Below are 21111 nucleotides of genomic sequence, written 5' to 3' on the forward strand. Positions count from 1 at the left end.
CTCAGTCGCTTTTCCTGCTAGCCGTTTCTCTTCAATTTCTTGCAGGTACCGTATCTCAAGCTTCAAAGTAATCATTTTCACCTTGAACGCCAGGAACGAATACACTGCGCCTGGGAGATTTGCTTCCTCACTGACTTGTAACTATTATGGCTGGTAGCACCAACAAGACAGTGCACGATATTTTTCAAAGCATGGAGTACGGACCAGCAGCAACTTCCAGCACTGCCACTGCACAGGTAAAGTTATAGCAACCTAATTCGGAAGATGAGATTGGAAAGTTGTGGTTGGTATAAAACTATATAATGCTGCGTACTGGCACATCATGTTTTACTCACTGGTCACTGGGGCTGGTGTATTACTGTTAGCCCATTTGAAGCATGTGAAGTTCATTAACTGTTAGCTTGCTGTAACTCACAAGACAAACATGTGACTTAGACTGTACAGTAGTTAGTTATGAAATGTCAAGGGTTAAAGCAGATGTTTGGATACATGTTTCCACTCATTTGTTGGTGATGTTTCCTTGTTGTTTAAAGATCAGAAAATGAGTTGTCATAGTGTCCAGGTAGTTTGATGAAACGGCTCCAACATTGTTCTATAGTTGTGTTTATGCTGTTACAAGATACTGAGTTAAAGTCACCAATGGTCAAATGTGTCTGTGGACTATTATAATGTGATATCAGAGCTGCTTTAGATTGGTCTAAGTTTCTAACTGAAGATGAGCTTTGTGGTTCAGAGAGAAGATCAGCTCTGTACTTTGGTCTTCTGTCTGTAAATAGTTGACACAGTCCGCCTGGCCTACCCTTCCTTTATCAGTACAGGAGAGGGGGTGTCTTCCTGACCAATAACATGTGAGCATAGGTTTGGGTATCTCTCATGTACAGTGTCAGATCGGCACTTTGGCAAGACGTTTTCATTGTAGTTGTTCATTGTATTATTAGCTTATTATAAAGTGGAGTTGAATTTGAAAGCATGGTAGGCTGTTCTCATCATTTCTGTGCATCGTTTTTAATGCATATCAATTTACTACATATTCACCTTTTTATTTTTAGCTCTTTGGCATCAGCAAAAACAACTGTATCCAACTGTTTTCAGGAGGGCTGTTATCCCAGTAGAGCTGCTACGATTATTCGACTAATTGATTATTTGATTGACAGAGAAATAATTGCCAACTTTCGATTAATTCTTAAAGGTAACTTTTCAGGCAATAATTTCAGAAAATGCTCTTTTTAAATATGAACAGGTCCTGCTTTAAAAAAAAATGACATTAAAGTGAATATATTTGGGTAGTGGACTGATGATTCAAGACATTTAAAGACCTCACCTTTGAGAAACAGGGATTGACATTTTTCACTAGTTTCTGGCATTGACAGGACTAAATAATGAGGTCTTATCGAGTCATTGTTAGTTGCTGCCCTATACGCCAGTGAATTTTTAAACCAAGGCACCTCATGGTGCCCCTACATGCTCATTTGAGCTCTATTTACAGTCAACTGACCTGACCTCTGCGAACCTGGAAAACTGCCAGAAAGTGTGTTATTATGGCAACTGCGAGCTGTCAAGTAATTCACTTTTTGTTGCTTTGTTACTGCACATTTTACAGGGCTTTAATATGATGATTTCACATTTTTTTCTTATTTCTTTCATGTGGATGTTTGTAAATGTGACATGAAGTGTATTTAACTAAAAAATTCATGTGGTGAAAAAGTCTAACCTTCGCTTGTCTTTAAGGTACTCCAGTAGTGTTTGCTATAACAGTACTCTCATAAAAAGACTTGCCTTCCTGAGCACGTCTGAATGTGGGTACCAACGTCGTTGCTGTATTTTAGGTGCACTCACTGCTCAGTCAGGGCTGTTTTTGGGGTCGTCGTCTTCTCATCAGATCACATAAGACACATGTTCTTAATGATGGCAAACGCCAGATGGTTACTATCTTTTAGGCTCCTCAACAGCTTGAATATTGACTCTTTGTTCTCCACCAGGCCTGGCTGGAGCACCATTCCCGTTCTCTGGGTCTCTTCATCGATGGCAAGTTTGTCCGTCCAGCAGACAGACAGAGTCGCTCCCTGGCGGATTCTAAAGGTAAGAGCAGCCTGAAATTACAGTGCACAGAACACTTTTTATATATATATATATATATATATATATATATATATATATATATATATATATATATATATATATATATATATATATATATATATATATATATATATATATATATATATGCAACATCTGCATGCATATATATATATATATATATATATATATATATATATATATATATATATGCAACATCTGCATGCAATATATATATATATATGCAACATCTGCATGCATATATATATATATATGCAACATCTGCATGCATATATATATATATATATATATATGCATGCAGATATATATATATATATATGCATGCAGATATATATATATATATATATATATATATATATATATATATATATATATATATATATATATGCATGCAGATGTTGCATTGATTGATTGATTGATTGATTGATTACCTTACATTTAGGAAACAAATATTGTTATTGCACCACAGATGGGACACGTCTTCTTTTTAGTAAACAAACAATCGAACCATCTTAAATGAGGTCATTATAAATCCTACGACCCCTGCTTCAATAAAATACAACACAATAGCAAACATTGTGTGTGTCTGTTCTTTTTTTATTTTACATTATAATTCTTGTAGTTAATAATAATAATAATAATAATAATAATAATAATAATCAGGCACTTGACAGTGAACTTTTTCCAAGTCCCTCATGGACATTTATGATTATCTGGATAATGGAAATTCACAGCGATCAACTTATTATCACACTTATAAGTCTTTTTGTTTTTTTATCGCAATCCCCAATAAAAGCCTTTATCGTCCCATCACTACTTTGAATAAAAGAAGATGATGGAACTGACCTCTTGCATGTTTTTTATTCTTCTGTTCTCCAGGTGGTCATGTGTGCAGCACAGTGTGCGCTGTGGAGGACGATGTTTCGCAGTGTGCCTCCTCTGCTGTTAACGGCCACAAAGCCTGGGTGAACCTGAGCTGCCACCAGAGGGCCAAAGTGCTGCTCAGGTACGACAGACTCACCTTTCCACGTCTCAGGAAGTTCAGTGTCTTTTGTTTTTGGTAGATTAACGTCCCGTCCTCCACTAACAGGCTGGTGAGTGTTCTCGGGCAGCACGGTCCGTGTGTGTCGGAGCTGTGTGAGCTGTGTGACGCCGCCTGCTCGCCCTCCACCCTCGTCAGACTGCTGCAGTACTACAGCAGCTGGGCTCAGCTCAGAGACACTCTCATCACCAACTGGACACCTCTGGGTGAGGATAACGGAGAGTGTGTTAACAAAGAAGCTTTCGGTGTTACTATAAATGTCTTTATTTTAATGTTATGTATGTTTTATGCTGTTTCCCAGGTGTGGTGGCTGTGGTCGTCTCTGATGACTGCTCGCTCTATTCCCTCATGATCAAAGTCCTGCCAGCACTGGCCATGGGTAACACACACACACACACACACACACACACACACACACACACACACACACACACACACACACACACACACACACAGGGCTGCAACTAATGATGACTTTCATTATTGATTAAGCTGCAGATTGTTTTCTCAATTGATAAATGATCAGAAAACAGAAAAGTGTTTTCTGGTGACGTCAATCAATATTGTGTTCTGTGCGACCAATGTGGATTTATATTTTGCTTATTTTATTTTTATTTTTTGTTTATATATTTGGAATTTTTGCTTCTGTCCATTGACTAATTGATTATTTGACTAACTGCTGCAGCTCTTATCTAATCCACATTTGTATTCACAACTGCTCTAGCAGGTGTTAGGAGGAGTTCTAACTGAATCCTGACTTCTTCTAGGCAACGCCGTCATCGTTGTCCCTGGTCTGAGCACCGCCCCTCCAGCGCTCCTATTGGCTCAGCTTTTTGTGGCAGCAGGACTTCCTCCTGGGGCTCTTAATGTTTTAACGGGAAGCGACCTGTCGCTGGGGGCAAAAGTGGCCCAGAACTCCAGCATCAGCTACGTCACCTACAGCGGCAACAAGCAGGTACGTGTGAGAAAATCGTTGTTCCGTTCCTAACCAGGAGAACCTACCTATGTATTTGTTATAAAGCTTTCAAAGCTGTTTTAAATGTTACCAACATTTCCTGCAGCATTACAACAATGTTCCTCTCTTCCAGGATGGGGTGATGCTGTGTAAGGCCACAGCAGGGATGGGCGTTCTCCGTTTCTGTCTCCCCCTACATCGGCGCTAGGTGCCCCTTCATCATCTTTGAGTCAGCCGACATCGACAGCGCTGTGGATGCAGTGATAGAGACGGCCTTCAAGAAGAAAAGAGAGGTGATTTGCACTAACAAGTATTCCCCATAGAAAGGTTGGGTGTGTTTCAGGCCTTCCCATAGGACCTCTCTTCCTCTCTCCCCTCAGGTCCTCTGGGTGTTGTGCGTGCAGGAGAGCGTGCAGGACAGTGTTGTGGCCCGTCTCAGGCTCCGTATGGTAGGGATGAAGTGTGTGGGCCTGCACAGTGATGGGGACAGGGTCCTGGTGGACGCTGCTGTACAGGATGCTCAGCAGCAGGGGGCCACGGTGAGTCAGAAACTAAATGGTAAAGTGCTTCGCTGCAGTAGCGTTCCAAATCAGCGAATGAAGGAGCTGAACAAATAACAATGAGCTGGTGTTACAGATTTTTTGTTTTTCTTACTTAGTGAATGAAAACCAGTTATTCTTCTTGCTCTGCTCCCCCAGTTGGTTCAGTCCTGCGCTGCCCCCCCTTCAGGTGCTCAGTACCCACCCACAGTGCTCTGCGGGGCGGCCCCCTCCTCTCCGTTTGTGGTCAGCCCCTCTCCTGGACCGCTGCTGCCTCTCATGACCTTCAGAAGCAACACAGAAGCAGTGACCCTGGGTGAGGAAGCCTTAGAGGATGTAGATCCACGTCGAAGAAGTTATCCGACTATATTAATGTTGAGTTTAATACTTGTACCACAGTAACAGTCTGTGTTCTACTCAGGAAACCACAGTCCTCATGGCCAGGCAGCCTCCATCTGGACTGAAGACCTCACACTGGCCTTGGAGACGGCGAAGAGGTGCACACATTCTTCTTTTCATCTTCCTCTTCTTTCTGTTTTTCTACTTGTTTTCTTTTTCTTTTTCATCTTCCACTTACTTTTCTTGTATGTTTCTTTGCCTTCGCTTGTCTTCTTCCAAATCTTTTTTTCTTCATTTTATCCCTCCTTTCTGACATATCGTTCAATCCTGTGTCTCTCATGTGATCGACCCTGCTGACATTTTGACTTATTGTTATTTACACGTGTGTTTTTTCTTTCTTTGTCTGCTGTGAAAAGAATCTTTTACTCCCTACTGATGTTCCTCTTCTTCCTCTCCTCAGTCTGTCCGTTGGCTCAGTGTGGGTGAATTCCCACTCTGTGTCTGACCCCTGTCTGCCAGTCTCTGGTCACAAAGACAGCGGCACCTGCACTGATGGAGGACAGGAGGTGAGTTCCACTAGTTTACTCAGTTAGTTTTGATCAATTTATTTTTACTCTCCATTTTAAATGTACAACTAACACTATTATTTATTAATGTATTCCCCCCCCCATCAAGCACTATGCAGATGAGTCTTGTACTGCATGTTGACCCTCTCTCTGCTCTCTGTCAGGGTCTGTACCAGTTTCTACGGCCGTCCTCTTCCTCTCCTCCTCTGCCTCGCTCCTCCCCTGTCTCTTTGAACTACTCAAAGTTTGGAACTGCAGCATCCCCAGCTATCATTCCTGATGACTCGGACTCTGCCAGGTGGGTTCGTAATGCTTGTTGTACTTTAAGTCATGTTTATAAGGTATCATCATTGCTGCATAATAAGCACATTATTAATAGTGTGTGTGTGTGTGTGTGTGTGTGTGTGTGTGTGTGTGTGTGTGTGTGTGTGTGTGTGTGTGTGTGTGTGTGTGTGTGTGTGTGTGTGTGTGTGTGTGTGTGTGTGTGTGTGTGTGTGTGTGTGTGTGTGTGTGTGTGTGTGTGTGTGTGTGTGTGTGGTCAATAAACGGTATGCTTCATTGCTGAAGTCCGACAACACAGAAAAACAGTGTCTGTTCTCTACTCGCAGACACTTTGAGAATCACTTTATTTTTTATTTAAAAACATGATATTTTACCAAATGTACTCGCGGGCCACTCTGAGAGTCAGATGTACCCTAATACATGCAGGGTTAGAGAGACTTTGTACATCTCTATCCACATGTATCACTCCCTTCTTCCCTCCTCTCCCCTCAGCGCTCCTAAGCCCTACCTGCAGTTTGTCGGCGGTAAAGCATGTAAATCCGTGTCTGGCTGCAGTGTGGCCGTGCAGTCACCAGGAGGCGGCAGCGTGTTAGCCTATTGTCCAGACGGAGACCGCAAAGACGTCCGTAACGCCGTGGAGGCTGCTGTCAAAGTCCAGCCTGGGTGAGAACTTCGCCACACAAAGTACACACACTTTGTTTTGTTGAACACTGTTTTATTTGTCTATATGGACATACCATGGCAATATACAAATAATGTAGTCATTTAAATGAGACTTTTTCTTTTCACAGTTGTAACAAATATGATGATAAACTTAGTAATATTAATACAAAAGGAACAAGTCAACCACATTTGCTCACACACAGTGCAACTTATTCAATATGGCCCAGGGTGAATATACTCCTTCTCCTAGTTAAAATATATAACCTGCTTTTACAGCTAAACAGTTTTTGTCCTTTTTATAAAACACATTTATTCAGGCTTTCAGATTCTCACAAGGTCAGAGTCCAGATTGGCAGCGAGGTATTTCACAATCCAGCTTTGTCATTATCACCAGTCAACCAGTCAAATTTGCTGAGTCATACTTGAGTATCAACAAAGTTTAATGACACTGAAATCCAATAAACTCACAGATCGTCAGTACACACAAACTATAGATAGATAGATAGATAGATAGATAGATAGATAGATAGATAGATAGATAGATAGATAGATATTTAAAGAAATGGTGCGTGATCTACCCGCACTACCCTCGATCGCGATCGACCTTTTGGGCACCCCTGATAAAGATCCTAATCAAAACAAATGAAATGTAACCTGACAGATCACATGTCAGTGTTTGCACCAAGGCGTCTTCATAATCATTACAGTTTTTACATTTTATTTCCCTTCCTCTAGCTGGATGAAAAAGAGTCCGTCTGCACGCGCTCAGTCACTCTACTCTCTGGCCAAGGGCCTGGAGGCAAAGAGGCGGGACCTATGTGGATCGATCAGTGTTCAGACCGGCCTCTCATCGGACGAGGTTGATGAGGAGGTGGAGCTCAGCATCGCCAGGCTCAATGATTGGGCGGCTTACTGTGACAAAGTCCAAGGAGGAACTCCGGTGAGGCGTTTTTTATATTGTACAAAGTTTATAAAAATAACTTCAAATCAAATGAGATGATTGTCAGGAAGAACTGCAGTAACATCTCACGTGTCCCTCCCCTTCAGCCTCTGCCACAGTCTGGCTGTGCTCTCTCCCTCCCCGAAGCCCTGGGAGTTGTGGGGGTCGTCCTCCCCGACAAGAATCCCCTCCTTGCTATGGTAACACTTCTTGGGGCCGCCATCGGCAATGGCAACGCCGTCATCATGGTCCCCAGTCAGAAGTACCCACTGCCAGCCTTGGCATTCATTCAGGCAAGTGTGAAGATGTGAAATGTGCTGTGCAGCACCTTAGTCGAAACAAAAGGTGAGAAAATGCTTCACAATAAAAGTAAGAAGCACAAACTATCAGGACTACTAACTGAATTATGTTATGAATGAAGCTTCAAACTATTTGGTACAGCCCTACAAAGCATCAGTTTAATAAAGTCAGCTGAATTGGATGATCTGATAGTGAGAGGTAAGCTACAGTGTAGCGGACATGTATTGGGAACATTCAGTAGACGGGCATGTTTCTCTAACCCACACTAAGAACGCCTGTGTACACACCTGTCTGTGTCTGTAAACACTGACGCTCCTCCTCCTCAGGTGCTCCAGGCTTCAGACCTGCCAGCAGGATTGGTAAATGTCATCACAGGAAGTAGAGACCAGCTGACCGTGGCTCTGGCTAATCACAGCGTCATCAAGGCCATCTGGTACTGGGGCAGTGCTGAGGTGAGAACTAAACACCAACATAGTTTCAGATGGGGCACATTAACAATACCCAGGACACCTAAAACAGACAGAACTGTATATTCTGATCTTCACTCTGTGATTCTCTGCTGTAGGGCTGTCAGTACCTCCAGCACACCTGCACCAGCCCTCTGAAAGTCCTGCGCCTGTCCTGCCAAAAGAAAGATGGAGGGAAGGAGTGGAATCAGTCTCATCCCTCGCTCCTGGAAGAGATGTGGAGGAACGCGGTCCAGTGGAAAAGTGTCTGGATTCCCACTGCATAAGTGGACAGAAGGAGGGAGGATGTAGGAGAGAGCTGATGTCTGCTGCTTTAACACCAGCCTGTAGAGTGAAACTCACCAGGAGGATGTAGATTTAAAAGGAAGGATTAAAAATGAACCGTGACCATGAAAATCTTAAGATGTCAGTGGACTTAACAGTGAACAGACAACAAATACCCCCGGCAGTAACTGAGCGTTTGCTGAGCCCCATCCTCCTTAGTTACTGTTCCTACGCCCGTCAAGCTTTTTGATCTGGCACGGCACATGTGCAGTTTTACGACTCAAAATTATGTCATTTCCAAAACAATGATTCCTTTATTTCAGACCGAGGTAGACAACGGCAGGATTCTCATTTCCAGGTGGTGACTGTCGATTTTTCCCACTAGCTGATTTAAGGGGTTTTGCGAATTGTCACGTATGAGTGCAGCTTTTTTCTTACTGTTTTGGTGGATGCCTGTGAGTGAGGAATTTTTCAACATGTCATGGCTGAATATTTTCAGATCATAAGTTAACCATCTGTATAAGCTGAAGAAATGTGGCACCAAACAACCAGCGCAGGCAACAAATGTCAGCCTGACATCAACAGAATGAAAGAGAGACATCAGCACACATCTTATATCCAAGGAAATGTGAATATCATAAGTACAGAACAGCCATTATTTGTTTCTGGTATTTTCCAATAGCTTTAGAGTTTCATCATCTTAATCTTGCAACATTAAAATAAGGTTAAGTATGTTACTCTGTCCTGTTAACTTTTGTTTGAAATGTAGTCCCTCCATCAAAATGCTTCTTAAAACCGGATCAGCATCCTGTTAAATAATTATAATTTCATATAATGACTCTGACCATGGTAGAATGGGACAAAGGTGCATTCAGGGACCAGGGAGGCCACCGGTCAGACAGCTGGGGTGTTATTGAGCAGATGATGAGTGAGTGAGTTATTAATATAATAACTATAACTAATAACTAACACATTTCATTTTAAGGTAATGGCAGGGGACTCAGTCTGGTTTGAATTTATTATTTTTTAAATTTTGTTTGTTAAATGTTGCTTCATTATTCAGGCAGTGTAGCTTATTCCTCTCACCTCAAACTAGCACGGCAGTATAAACAGAACCACGGCAACCTGACATTTCCAGAATAAACTACAGTAGTCATTTTAAAATGAAAGAGTCCCGTTAATGTAGCGGTACACCTTTCTTTGTGTTTTTAACATGGATGACAATGAAGGACGACTACACTGATGATAATAGCTCGTAGGATCTATTCTGTTTTTTTTTTTCATTCGAATAGACAAGAATACAAGCCTTAACCTTTTTAAATGGGGGGGGGGGGGGGAAACTCAGTGGGACATTATTGCCTGTTGTGCCAAATAGTATCACGTATCAGTCGTACAATACACCTCAGCAACATGACAAACGGGCTGCTGTTACTACAGTAAGATGCTATTTCTGCATCAAATAGGCCGTTTAGTCTTTCTACCTCTGATCTTCTGATATCATCAAACTGTATTCAGAAGGCTATAGACATTTAGAGTTGCCCTAAAGTATCACACGTGGTAGAATCTGTCATTGTTTCAATAAAATGTCTCAGTTGTAGTAAAAGTGGTATTTCTTTATTGATTCCTTTTTTCAGACTACAACCTGAAACCTCATCTGCGTTCTCTCAATGACTGAGCAGAAATACATCTTGTGTCAATCTAATGACGCAAATGTCCTGTATATCTTTATTACTGTACAATAATACCGTAACCTTTCAGCCTTGGAAGTGCACATGGAGCAAACATTCCTAATGCAATTTAGTTTTCATGTCCACGTTCACTTTGTCAAACCTGTCGCCTCTGTGTGTTTCCAGAGAATGACACTGTGGGTGTCACTGTCTAAAAGCCATAATTAAAGAAGGTCATTTAATGAATTTATCCACTCTCTTGTCTCTTGTCTTTTTTTACAACTTTATGGATGTCAACACCGGCCTGTTGGTCAATTGATTGCTGCTCATCAACGAAACACTTCAATGACATCCAAACTATGAACCTCACTTGCTATTGAGTTAAATGTCCATCGAGCAGTTTTGTATCTTTTGTTTTTAAAACTCTGGAACGTTTGATTAAGTTTAACTTCAGTTTAACTTCAGTTTTTCCCGAATACAGCAGAAAAAATCATGTGCTTGATAATATTATTTCAATAAAGATCAACTTGGCTATTAGTTGAATTAGTGTAACTATTACAATTCTTTAAATTAACCAATACATATTGAACCATTCAAACATGTACGCAGTTATGAGATTAGACACACTTTGGTTCAAACACAGTTTCCATTTAATCGCAGTTATTTGTTCCTTTTATTTTACTTTCTTGTTTTGTTTTCCCATGCTGGTTCCAGCCAGCAGAGCACTGAGGCAAACTTCCTGTCAGACATGTCCTTGGTCACAAGACTCCTCCCTTGAAACTGGAGTGCTGAGTCACAGCAATGACACAGCACAATCCTCAGTTGAACCTGAGCCCACTCTTATACAAGGCTGATTTATCGTGCTACATAACACTGCACAAAATAAAGACGGGTGCTGTCTGAATTGCTGAGTCACTTTTTTGCAAGTATGAGAATGTAGGTATAATGTTAGCTGCAGATATTGTTCTGTAATTCCAAGTACTTATCTTTTCAAATTCAGTTTTATTGTTCCCTGGTTTCTGGAAAATACAGTTAATGCACAACAGGTTAACTCTTGCATATCTGCCTGATGTTAGCCCATATCTTCTTACATTTCACGAAGCAACCTTAAGACATGAGATGTTTTTGGAAGGATTTGGCCCATGTGTGGTATTAACATCTTTTACCTAACATTAGTAATTTTCCATGCAGGTTTTAAAGCTTTTGTACAAGAGTGAAGTAACTTTTGCAAAAAGTGTCCGCCAGGAAAGAGCATAGTCACCTGCTTCTGTGCCGACAACCACATCAGTGTTTCTAGAAGTTTCTAGAATAAAGCCCTGTACAGAAACAGCTGAACGGTAGCAGTGGTGTAAACAAGCCTGTATATGGATGCTATGCTAACTACCAGCTATAATGGGGTAATGTCTACATGTCTTGATTAACGAAACTTTGCAAAAACTCTCCTGACTCGCTGTCCGACAACCCATCCTAACCAGAACCATCCGAGGTCAATGCCTAAGATCAACCATCTGGCGAGAGTTTCACAAATCGAGAGTCAGGCAGCCATCTACACACGACCCAATCATGGGACAAATATATTGAAATATGAACATATCACTTTTGAAATGCATTTGTTACTGTGTGCAATAAGTGGAATATCTGTTCAATTAAAGGTGTGTATAATGCTTTCTTTACTCTTGGTGACATCTTTCAGCAGAGGCCCCATGTGAAACATTTATTTGTGAACAATAAAGGCCTCTTTTTGGACAGCACTGCAAACATTCTACTACATAATATACATAACTACTACAATTCAAGTTACCTTCACCAGCAGAGTTATAATAGCAGTTCAGGTAAGATTACATTTAATCCCTGGAAAATGCACAGCACAGAAGCTGAACAAAGCAGACAGGCCTTTAAAGTCCACCTGGACTCGGCTCTATATGTGTGGAAATCTACTGGCTCACGGTACTGTATTAGTTTATTGTAGGCTGATGAGGGCAAAGATGATGTGTCTCGCACTATTTACTTAAAGTTTAAAAGTAAAGCATAATATTCAAGTTTAGAAGAGGACAAAACTCAACTCTCTTCACAATCAAAATGCAAAAGCAGCATTTTCTTGGTTCCCATGTTGTTAGGACATTTCAGGCTTTTCAGACTCTGTAGTGTCTCGCAACAGCGCCGTGGTATTGAGTAATGCGATAAAAACCACTTTGGTTGTAAACACGTTATCAGCTGTTTTTTAGATGTCGTGGTGTATTTACAAGGTAAAACAAGTTTCATTTGGCTGTAGGGTCAAAGTAAACTACAATATAACTCACACGAGGTCTAAAGATTGTCTTAATATATGGAGAGTATTAGCCAGCAATCCAGTGACTATCAGTGACTCTGAAACTTTGTCTGTAGCAGGAATATACAATTGTTTTTATAGGCCTAAATGTGCAAATAAAGGGAAAATGGGAACTTCACACATATAAATGACACACTTGAACCTGTGTGTAGTGTGTTGTCTTTTGAGATAGAAAAAGTGCTTCGTCATTGTCAGCAGTCAGAATAAATCAATGGGACATAAAAACATGAAGGCGGGGGGGGGGGGGGGGGAGCTCACTATCATGTGCTGTCTGAGCTCAGTGATGGGCGGAAATGCGTAGAGTGACGTCACCTCTGTCACGAGGTCTGCGTGGGGTATAAATACACGCAGCGACTCAACAACCATTACACGTCAGGGAAGGAAACCAAGAAGAGTTCTTGCTTCAACAGTGTTTGAACGGAACTTCTTCCTTCGTCCCGCTTTGGATTTCGACTAGTCTGTATTCCGTACACGAAGAACCTCTACTACTTGAACACTACTGACAAAGTCGTCGTAAAGTTTTATTTTTGTACTGTTTTGTTAAGAAAAAGAAACGCCAGCCAAAATGGAGTCCCAGATCCGTCAGAACTACCACCGCGATTGCGAGGCCGCCATCAACCGGATGGTCAACATGGAGCTGTTCGCCTCTTACACCTACACGTCCATGGTAAGCAAAACCAGACTATATGCTGTTCTATGCTAATTGTCTGCTTCTGTTGAGTGTTGACTTCATAGCTTATTTCCCACCCTCACTGGCTGACTGACTTTCGTGTTAAAATGAGAAATAATAAATACAATAGCTGATTCTGTGTATAAAATATGCAGTATTTCAGTAGTAGCTTGCTGTTTCTGCACCTCGGTTGTTTATCACCGAGTGTAGCCAGGTAAGCAGAGTTTTAGCCCCCGACCAGCTCAATGAGTACAACAAATATACGGTCATGCTAATGTAGCTTGTTGATTTCCCTCCTCTTCAAACTCTATGCTTTCCAGAGTCATGACTCATGTGCCTGACTGACCACTGCCGGTCACCATAACTACTGTTTGTCACAACTGTTTTGTTTTCAATGAGTCATGTCTGCTAATCACTGTTTTTAACCTCTTGCTTTCCTCCACTCTTGTCCCCTCACAGGCCTTTTACTTCTCCCGTGACGATGTGGCCCTCCAAGGCTTTGCCCATTTCTTCAAGGAGAACAGTGATGAGGAGAGGGAGCACTCTGAGAAGCTGCTGGCTTTCCAGAACAACAGAGGAGGACGCATCTTCCTGCAGGACATCAAGGTGAGTGAAGACTAGAGAACTCAATCTGTTGCACCCTGTGTACTACAAATACACTGGGATTAACCTGTGTTGTGACACTCATTCCCTGCAATTTGCGACCAATTCTGTAGGACTCAAGACTTTTTTACTGTACAGGATTCATCCTAATATATCTTCAGTGTACTATAGTGTTATATCACGGCTGCATGCTTTCTTAAATCAGTCTGGAAAATAAATTTCCTCCAGTAATCAAATACCAGTGCTAATCTCGAGGTTATGAGACAGAGGGTGCTGCGTACACGCATCTTAATATATAATGTCTGCTCAGTCTGCTGACATTAAATGTTTTTTCCTCTGTAGAAACCGGACCGTGACGAGTGGGGTAGCGGACTGGAGGCCATGCAGTGCGCCTTGCAGCTGGAGAAGAATGTCAACCAGGCTCTGTTGGACCTGCACAAGCTGTCCTCTCAGCATGGAGACCCTCATGTAAGTGGGATTAGTCTCGTAATGTAAAAGGGTCCTGGGTTAACTACAAACTTGTGTGCGCTGGGATCATTTTAGTAAACTTTGTCTCATCCTGTCCTCAGATGTGCGACTTCCTGGAGACCCACTACCTGAACGAGCAGGTGGAGGCCATCAAGAAGCTGGGAGACTACATCGCCAACCTCTCCCGCATGGAAGCCCATACCAACAAGATGGCAGAGTACCTGTTTGACAAGCACACTCTGGGCAGCAAGAGCTAAACACAGAGCCCAAGGGTTGAGCCTGGAGTGCAGATGATGACACGCAAGCTTTAAAATGCTCCAGCTGTTGTTCACGGAGCATAACTCTGTATAATCTGCTTAACCTATAAAGTTGATAAGTTCTGATGGTGTCTGTTAAATGTCATGTGGAAGGATGATGTTCATCACGTTATGGCTTTGCCCTCATTACCTATAAGACTCCTCTTGTGTGACATTTTTAACAGCGACTGACTGTTTCTGTTACTGAATAAACCTTTTGAGCTGGATTCTGGTGTCTGTCTAAATCTGTTGCATAACTGTTCATGTTGATTTAAACATTGAATCCAACCAGAGCTTTTGAAAGGATTTGTCTTTTGAAATTGCAAATCATGTCAGCATATTTTGACTGGAGCTCAGGGGTGTTTGTTAAATGTTGCTTCATTATTCAGGCAGTGTAGCTTATTCCTCTCACCTCAAACAGAACCACGCCAACCTGACATTACATTTCCAGAATAAACTACAGTAGTCATTTTAAAATGAAAGAGTCCCGTTAATGTAGCGGTACACCTTTCTTTGTGTTTTTAACATGGATGACAATGAAGGACGACTACACTGATGATAATGGCTCGTAGGATCTATTCTGGTTTTTTTTTTTCATTCGAATAGACAAGAATACAAGCCTTAACCTTTTTAAATGGGGGGGGGGGGGAAACTCAGTGGGACATTATTGCCTGTTGTGCCAAATAGTATCACGTATCAGTCGTACAATACACCTCAGCAACATGACAAACGGGCTGCTGTTACTACAGTAAGATGCTATTTCTGCATCAAATAGGCCGTTTAGTCTTTCTACCTCTGATCTTCTGATATCATCAAACTGTATTCGGAAGGCTATAGACATTTAGAGTTGCCCTAAAGTATCACACGTGGTAGAATCTGTCATTGTTTCAATAAAATGTCTCAGTTGTAGTAAAAGTGGTATTTCTTTATTGATTCCTTTTTTCAGACTACAACCTGAAACCTCATCTGCGTTCTCTCAATGACTGAGCAGAAATACATCTTGTGTCAATCTAATGACGCAAATGTCCTGTATATCTTTATTACTGTACAATAATACCGTAACCTTTCAGCCTTGGAAGTGCACATGGAGCAAACATTCCTAATGCAATTTAGTTTTCATGTCCACGTTCACTTTGTCAAACCTGTCGCCTCTGTGTGTTTCCAGAGAATGACACTGTGGGTGTCACTGTCTAAAAGCCATAATTAAAGAAGGTCATTTAATGAATTTATCCACTCTCTTGTCTCTTGTCTTTTTTTACAACTTTATGGATGTCAACACCGGCCTGTTGGTCAATTGATTGCTGCTCATCAACGAAACACTTCAATGACATCCAAACTATGAACCTCACTTGCTATTGAGTTAAATGTCCATCGAGCAGTTTTGTATCTTTTGTTTTTAAAACTCTGGAACGTTTGATTAAGTTTAACTTCAGTTTAACTTCAGTTTTTCCCGAATACAGCAGAAAAAATCATGTGCTTGATAATATTATTTCAATAAAGATCAACTTGGCTATTAGTTGAATTAGTGTAACTATTACAATTCTTTAAATTAACCAATACATATTGAACCATTCAAACATGTACGCAGTTATGAGATTAGACACACTTTGGTTCAAACACAGTTTCCATTTAATCGCAGTTATTTGTTCCTTTTATTTTACTTTCTTGTTTTGTTTTCCCATGCTGGTTCCAGCCAGCAGAGCACTGAGGCAAACTTCCTGTCAGACATGTCCTTGGTCACAAGACTCCTCCCTTGAAACTGGAGTGCTGAGTCACAGCAATGACACAGCACAATCCTCAGTTGAACCTGAGCCCACTCTTATACAAGGCTGATTTATCGTGCTACATAACACTGCACAAAATAAAGACGGGTGCTGTCTGAATTGCTGAGTCACTTTTTTGCAAGTATGAGAATGTAGGTATAATGTTAGCTGCAGATATTGTTCTGTAATTCCAAGTACTTATCTTTTCAAATTCAGTTTTATTGTTCCCTGGTTTCTGGAAAATACAGTTAATGCACAACAGGTTAACTCTTGCATATCTGCCTGATGTTAGCCCATATCTTCTTACATTTCACGAAGCAACCTTAAGACATGAGATGTTTTTGGAAGGATTTGGCCCATGTGTGGTATTAACATCTTTTACTAACATTAGCAATTTTCCATGCAGGTTTTAAAGCTTTTGTACAAGAGTGAAGTAACTTTTGCAAAAAGTGTCCGCCAGGAAAGAGCATAGTCACCTGCTTCTGTGCCGACAACCACATCAGTGTTTCTAGAAGTTTCTAGAATAAAGCCCTGTACAGAAACAGCTGAACGGTAGCAGTGGTGTAAACAAGCCTGTATATGGATGCTATGCTAACTACCAGCTATAATGGGGTAATGTCTACATGTCTTGATTAACGAAACTTTGCAAAAACTCTCCTGACTCGCTGTCCGACAACCCATCCTAACCAGAACCATCCGAGGTCAATGCCTAAGATCAACCATCTGGCGAGAGTTTCACAAATCGAGAGTCAGGCAGCCATCTACACACGACCCAATCATGGGACAAATATATTGAAATATGAACATATCACTTTTGAAATGCATTTGTTACTGTGTGCAATAAGTGGAATATCTGTTCAATTAAAGGTGTGTATAATGCTTTCTTTACTCTTGGTGACATCTTTCAGCAGAGGCCCCATGTGAAACATTTATTTGTAACAATAAAGGCCTCTTTTTGGACAGCACTGCAAACATTCTACTACATAATATACATAACTACTACAATTCAAGTTACCTTCACCAGCAGAGTTATAATAGCAGTTCAGGTAAGATTACATTTAATCCCTGGAAAATGCACAGCACAGAAGCGGAACAAAGCAGACAGGCCTTTAAAGTCCACCTGGACTCGGCTCTATATGTGTGGAAATCTACTGGCTCACGGTACTGTATTAGTTTATTGTAGGCTGATGAGGGCAAAGATGATGTGTCTCGCACTATTTACTTAAAGTTTAAAAGTAAAGCATAATATTCAAGTTTAGAAGAGGACAAAACTCAACTCTCTTCACAATCAAAATGCAAAAGCAGCATTTTCTTGGTTCCCATGTTGTTAGGACATTTCAGGCTTTTCAGACTCTGTAGTGTCTCGCAACAGCGCCGTGGTATTGAGTAATGCGATAAAAACCACTTTGGTTGTAAACACGTTATCAGCTGTTTTTTAGATGTCGTGGTGTATTTACAAGGTAAAACAAGTTTCATTTGGCTGTAGGGTCAAAGTAAACTACAATATAACTCACACGAGGTCTAAAGATTGTCTTAATATATGGAGAGTATTAGCCAGCAATCCAGTGACTATCAGTGACTCTGAAACTGCATGGAAACAAATTATTGTAAAGTTATTGGAAGTTATTCTGCAGCGTCGCCAACGTCATGATGTTTGTCATTGGCAGTTGCAAATACTTGTGATAACCTGCTTTGATAAGAAACAGTTTGGACACAATTTCTATTTTAATATTGCCTGTTGTAATGTATTTGGGTCATTCCAGAATTGGAGGACAATTTAGACATCAACACTTTTGAAAAATTGAACCTTTTATTTTATTCTTTTTTGTTATGTATTTAGGAAAAACAGATAATAAACAATCAAAAAAGGTGATTTGTCCAGCAAAGACATCAAATGTACACTTTTTATTAGACGTTTTATTTGTTATGTGCCATGTTTTGTGCGACCCTGTGACACATACTCATTAAGCAAAAAAAATATTTTTAAAAGCATTCTTCAATAAAACTATTTCCTATTAAGTAAAGAAAGTCCCATTTATATTAAATACTCATGTAGTTTTGGATAAAACTTACCCAACCTTTCAATTGTCACACGTTTCTTTTGACCAATTTCAGTATTTCATTTGAAATATTTGCTCAAATACATTATGCATATAATTAATCAAGCCATTAAAAAGGACATTAGTTTAAACTTTTGTGAGCTGAGAAAATAATTTAAGGTTATTTTAAACAGAAAAATGATATAGTAACAGGGTTGAAATGAGAGTAACAGGGTTGTGTAAAGTAACAGGGTTGAATGGCTACATTACTTTTGGTTGTAGATCATGACATAAATGTGACAAATAAATACTCAGGACCACAGAAATTTTGTTTGATAATATTCTATATATATTTTCCAATGAAGGATTAACATGAAGAGTATCAATGATACATAACAAACATGTCAACACAACAACAAACTGGATATAATCAAATATACACTGGACAAATATAAAACATGGAGGTCACTGAGGTAGTCAAACAACTCCACAGTGGTAAAGCCACAGGGATTGATGAGATGCGTCCAGAAATGCTGAAGGCTTTGGGTGTTGAGGGGCTGTCTTGGTGGACACGCCTCGTCAACATTGCGTGGAAGTCTGGGAGAGTGCCTAGGGGGTGGCAGACCGGGGTGGTAGTTCCCCTATTCAAAAAGGGGGACCAGAGAGTATGTGCCAACTACAGGGGTATCACACTTCTCAGCCTCCCTGGTAAAGTCTACTCCAAGGTGCTGGAAAGGAGGGTTCGGCCGATAGTCGAACCTCTGATTGAAGAGGTACGATGCGGATTCCGTCCTGGTCGTGGAACAACGGACCAACTCTTCACTCTCGCAAGGATCCTGGAGGGGGCCTGGGAGTACGTCCATCCGGTCTACATGTGTTTTGTGGATCTGGAGAAGGCGCATGACCGGGTCCCACGGATGATACTTTGGGAGGTGCTGTGGGAATATGGGGTGGGGGGTCACTTCTGAGAGCCATCCAATCCCTGTACGCCCAAAGTGAGAGTTGTGTTCGGATACTCTGCAGTAAGTCGGACTCGTTTCCCAGTGAATGTTGGCCTCCGCCAGGGCTGCGCTTTATGACCAATCCTGTTTGTGATTTTCATGGACAGGATATCGATGCGTAGTCGTGGAGGAGAGGGGTTGCAGTTCGGTGGCCTGAGGATCTCATCGTTGCTCTTTGCAGATGATGTGGTCCTGATGGCATCATCGGTCTGTGACCTTCAGCAGTCACTGGATCGGTTCGCAGCCGAGTGTGAAGCGGTTGGGATGAGGATCAGCACCTCCAAATCTGAGGCCATGGCTCTCAGCAGGAAACCGGTGGATTGCCTACTCCGGGTAGGAAATGAGCCTTTACCCCAAGTGAAGGAGTTCAAGTACCTCGGGGTCTTGTTCGCGAGTGAGGGGACAATGGAGCGAGAGAATCGGAGTAGCGGGGGCGGTACTGCAGTCGCTTTACCGCACCATTGTGACGAAAAGAGAGCTGAGCTCTCGATCTAACGGGCGATCTTCATTCCTACCCTCACCTATGGTCATGAAGGCTGGGTCATGACCGAAAGAACGAGATCACGGGTACAAGCAGCCGAAATGGGTTTTCTCAGACGGGTGGCTGGCGTCTCCCTTAGAGATAGGGTGAGAAGCTCAGCCATCCGTGAGAGACTCGGAGTAGAGGCGCTGCTCCTTTACGTTGAAAGGAGCCAGTTGAGGTGGTTCAGCATCTAGTAAGGATGCCACCTGGGCGCCTCCCTAGGGAGGTGTTCCAGGCACGTCCAGCTGGGAGGAGACCCCGGGGAAGACCCAGGACTCGGTGGAGAGATTATATCTCCTCACTGGCCTGGGAACGCCTCGGGATCCCCCAGTCGGAGCTGGAGGATGTGGCCTGGAAAAGGGGTTTGTTCCCTACTGTAGCTGCTGTCCCCGCGACCCGACCCCAGATAGGCGGTAGACGATGGATAGATGGAAAATACAGTAATACATTTAAAACATTGTATTATGCTAAATTATACAAACACATGACATTTTACTATAAATAATAGAGTAAACTGAAGGAAATGTAACCCTGTTACTGAATGTCAACCCGGTTGCAAATCAATGCTAATTTTAGCTTTTACCTCAGAAATTAATGCTAGCTGCACAATGTAATGCTACTGTCAAGGAATGGACACACTTAGATATCTAACTAAAGAAAGATATGTTTGAAATGTATTTGTTTTAGTCTCATAATGTGAGTAACAGGATTGCGTTTGTGTGAGTGCCACACTCCATCAAGAGTGAAAAGATTGGAAATATATAAAAAAAGGGAGTACTTACTTGGTCTACCCGTGGTAGTGGCACATGACTTGCTGATGTAATTTCCTCTGTGTCATGTGACTAAAAGTTCTTTCACTTCCTCTGCCAAGCTAAAAGGTTTTCGGTAACAGGGTAGCGTGCATGTTGTGGGACACACTTTAAGTGTAAAATTACTGTTATTTAAAATATGTTTATGATTTAAAAAAATGATTTTACCATTACAAGAGAAACATTTTTTTAGGGGTGTTTGATATTTAAAATAATATTTTGAAATAAATTTTTCTGCAACTTTATATACATTTTGTCTCAAGACAAGTATTTTTAACACAACAAATGCATGGTTTAACTTGTTGGGCATGGATTATTCGATATTTTATATGTGGGACATGAAATGTCCTCCAATTCTGGAATGACCCATTTAATACAAAACACAGAAGAGGATTTTGTCTGTAGCAGGAATATACAATTGTTTTTATAGGCCTAAATGTGCAAATAAATGGAAAATGGAAACTTCACACATATAAATGACACACTTGA

At 41.3% G+C, this 21111-nt stretch overlaps 2 protein-coding genes across 2 annotated transcripts; both read left to right on the forward strand.

Annotated features, from left to right (window-relative positions):
- Positions 1–146: 146 nt before the first annotated feature.
- On the forward strand, positions 147–9729 carry aldh16a1 (aldehyde dehydrogenase 16 family, member A1). Its single transcript, XM_029437134.1, is given in 18 exon segments — positions 147–236; positions 1980–2079; positions 2977–3103; positions 3188–3345; positions 3441–3518; positions 3907–4094; positions 4228–4269; positions 4271–4387; positions 4475–4633; positions 4793–4949; positions 5055–5130; positions 5433–5538; positions 5703–5836; positions 6313–6483; positions 7219–7423; positions 7531–7716; positions 8050–8175; positions 8289–9729. Coding segments are annotated over 18 exon segments (2388 nt in total). The 3' UTR covers positions 8457–9729.
- Positions 9730–12806: 3077 nt separating this feature from the next.
- On the forward strand, positions 12807–14714 carry LOC115011879 (ferritin, liver middle subunit). The gene is made up of 4 exons (XM_029437143.1): positions 12807–13117; positions 13580–13726; positions 14066–14191; positions 14293–14714. The coding sequence occupies exons 1-4, from the start codon at positions 13016–13018 to the stop codon at positions 14446–14448; spliced, it is 531 nt and encodes a 176-aa protein (XP_029293003.1). The 5' UTR covers positions 12807–13015; the 3' UTR covers positions 14449–14714.
- Positions 14715–21111: the final 6397 nt, after the last annotated feature.

This window comes from Cottoperca gobio, chromosome 8 (assembly GCF_900634415.1).
Source record: "Cottoperca gobio chromosome 8, fCotGob3.1, whole genome shotgun sequence".
NCBI lineage: Eukaryota > Metazoa > Chordata > Actinopteri > Perciformes > Bovichtidae > Cottoperca > Cottoperca gobio.

Excerpts from the sequence above, each read along its gene's own strand:
- LOC115011879 (XM_029437143.1), top strand. The coding sequence starts at position 13,016 with ATGGAGTCCCAGATCCGTCAGAACTACCACCGCGATTGCGAGGCCGCC. Across the intron at positions 13,727-14,065 it reads TCTTCCTGCAGGACATCAAG|AAACCGGACCGTGACGAGTG; the intron begins GTGAGTGAAGAC and ends TTTCCTCTGTAG. Across the intron at positions 14,192-14,292 it reads CTCAGCATGGAGACCCTCAT|ATGTGCGACTTCCTGGAGAC; the intron begins GTAAGTGGGATT and ends TCCTGTCCTCAG.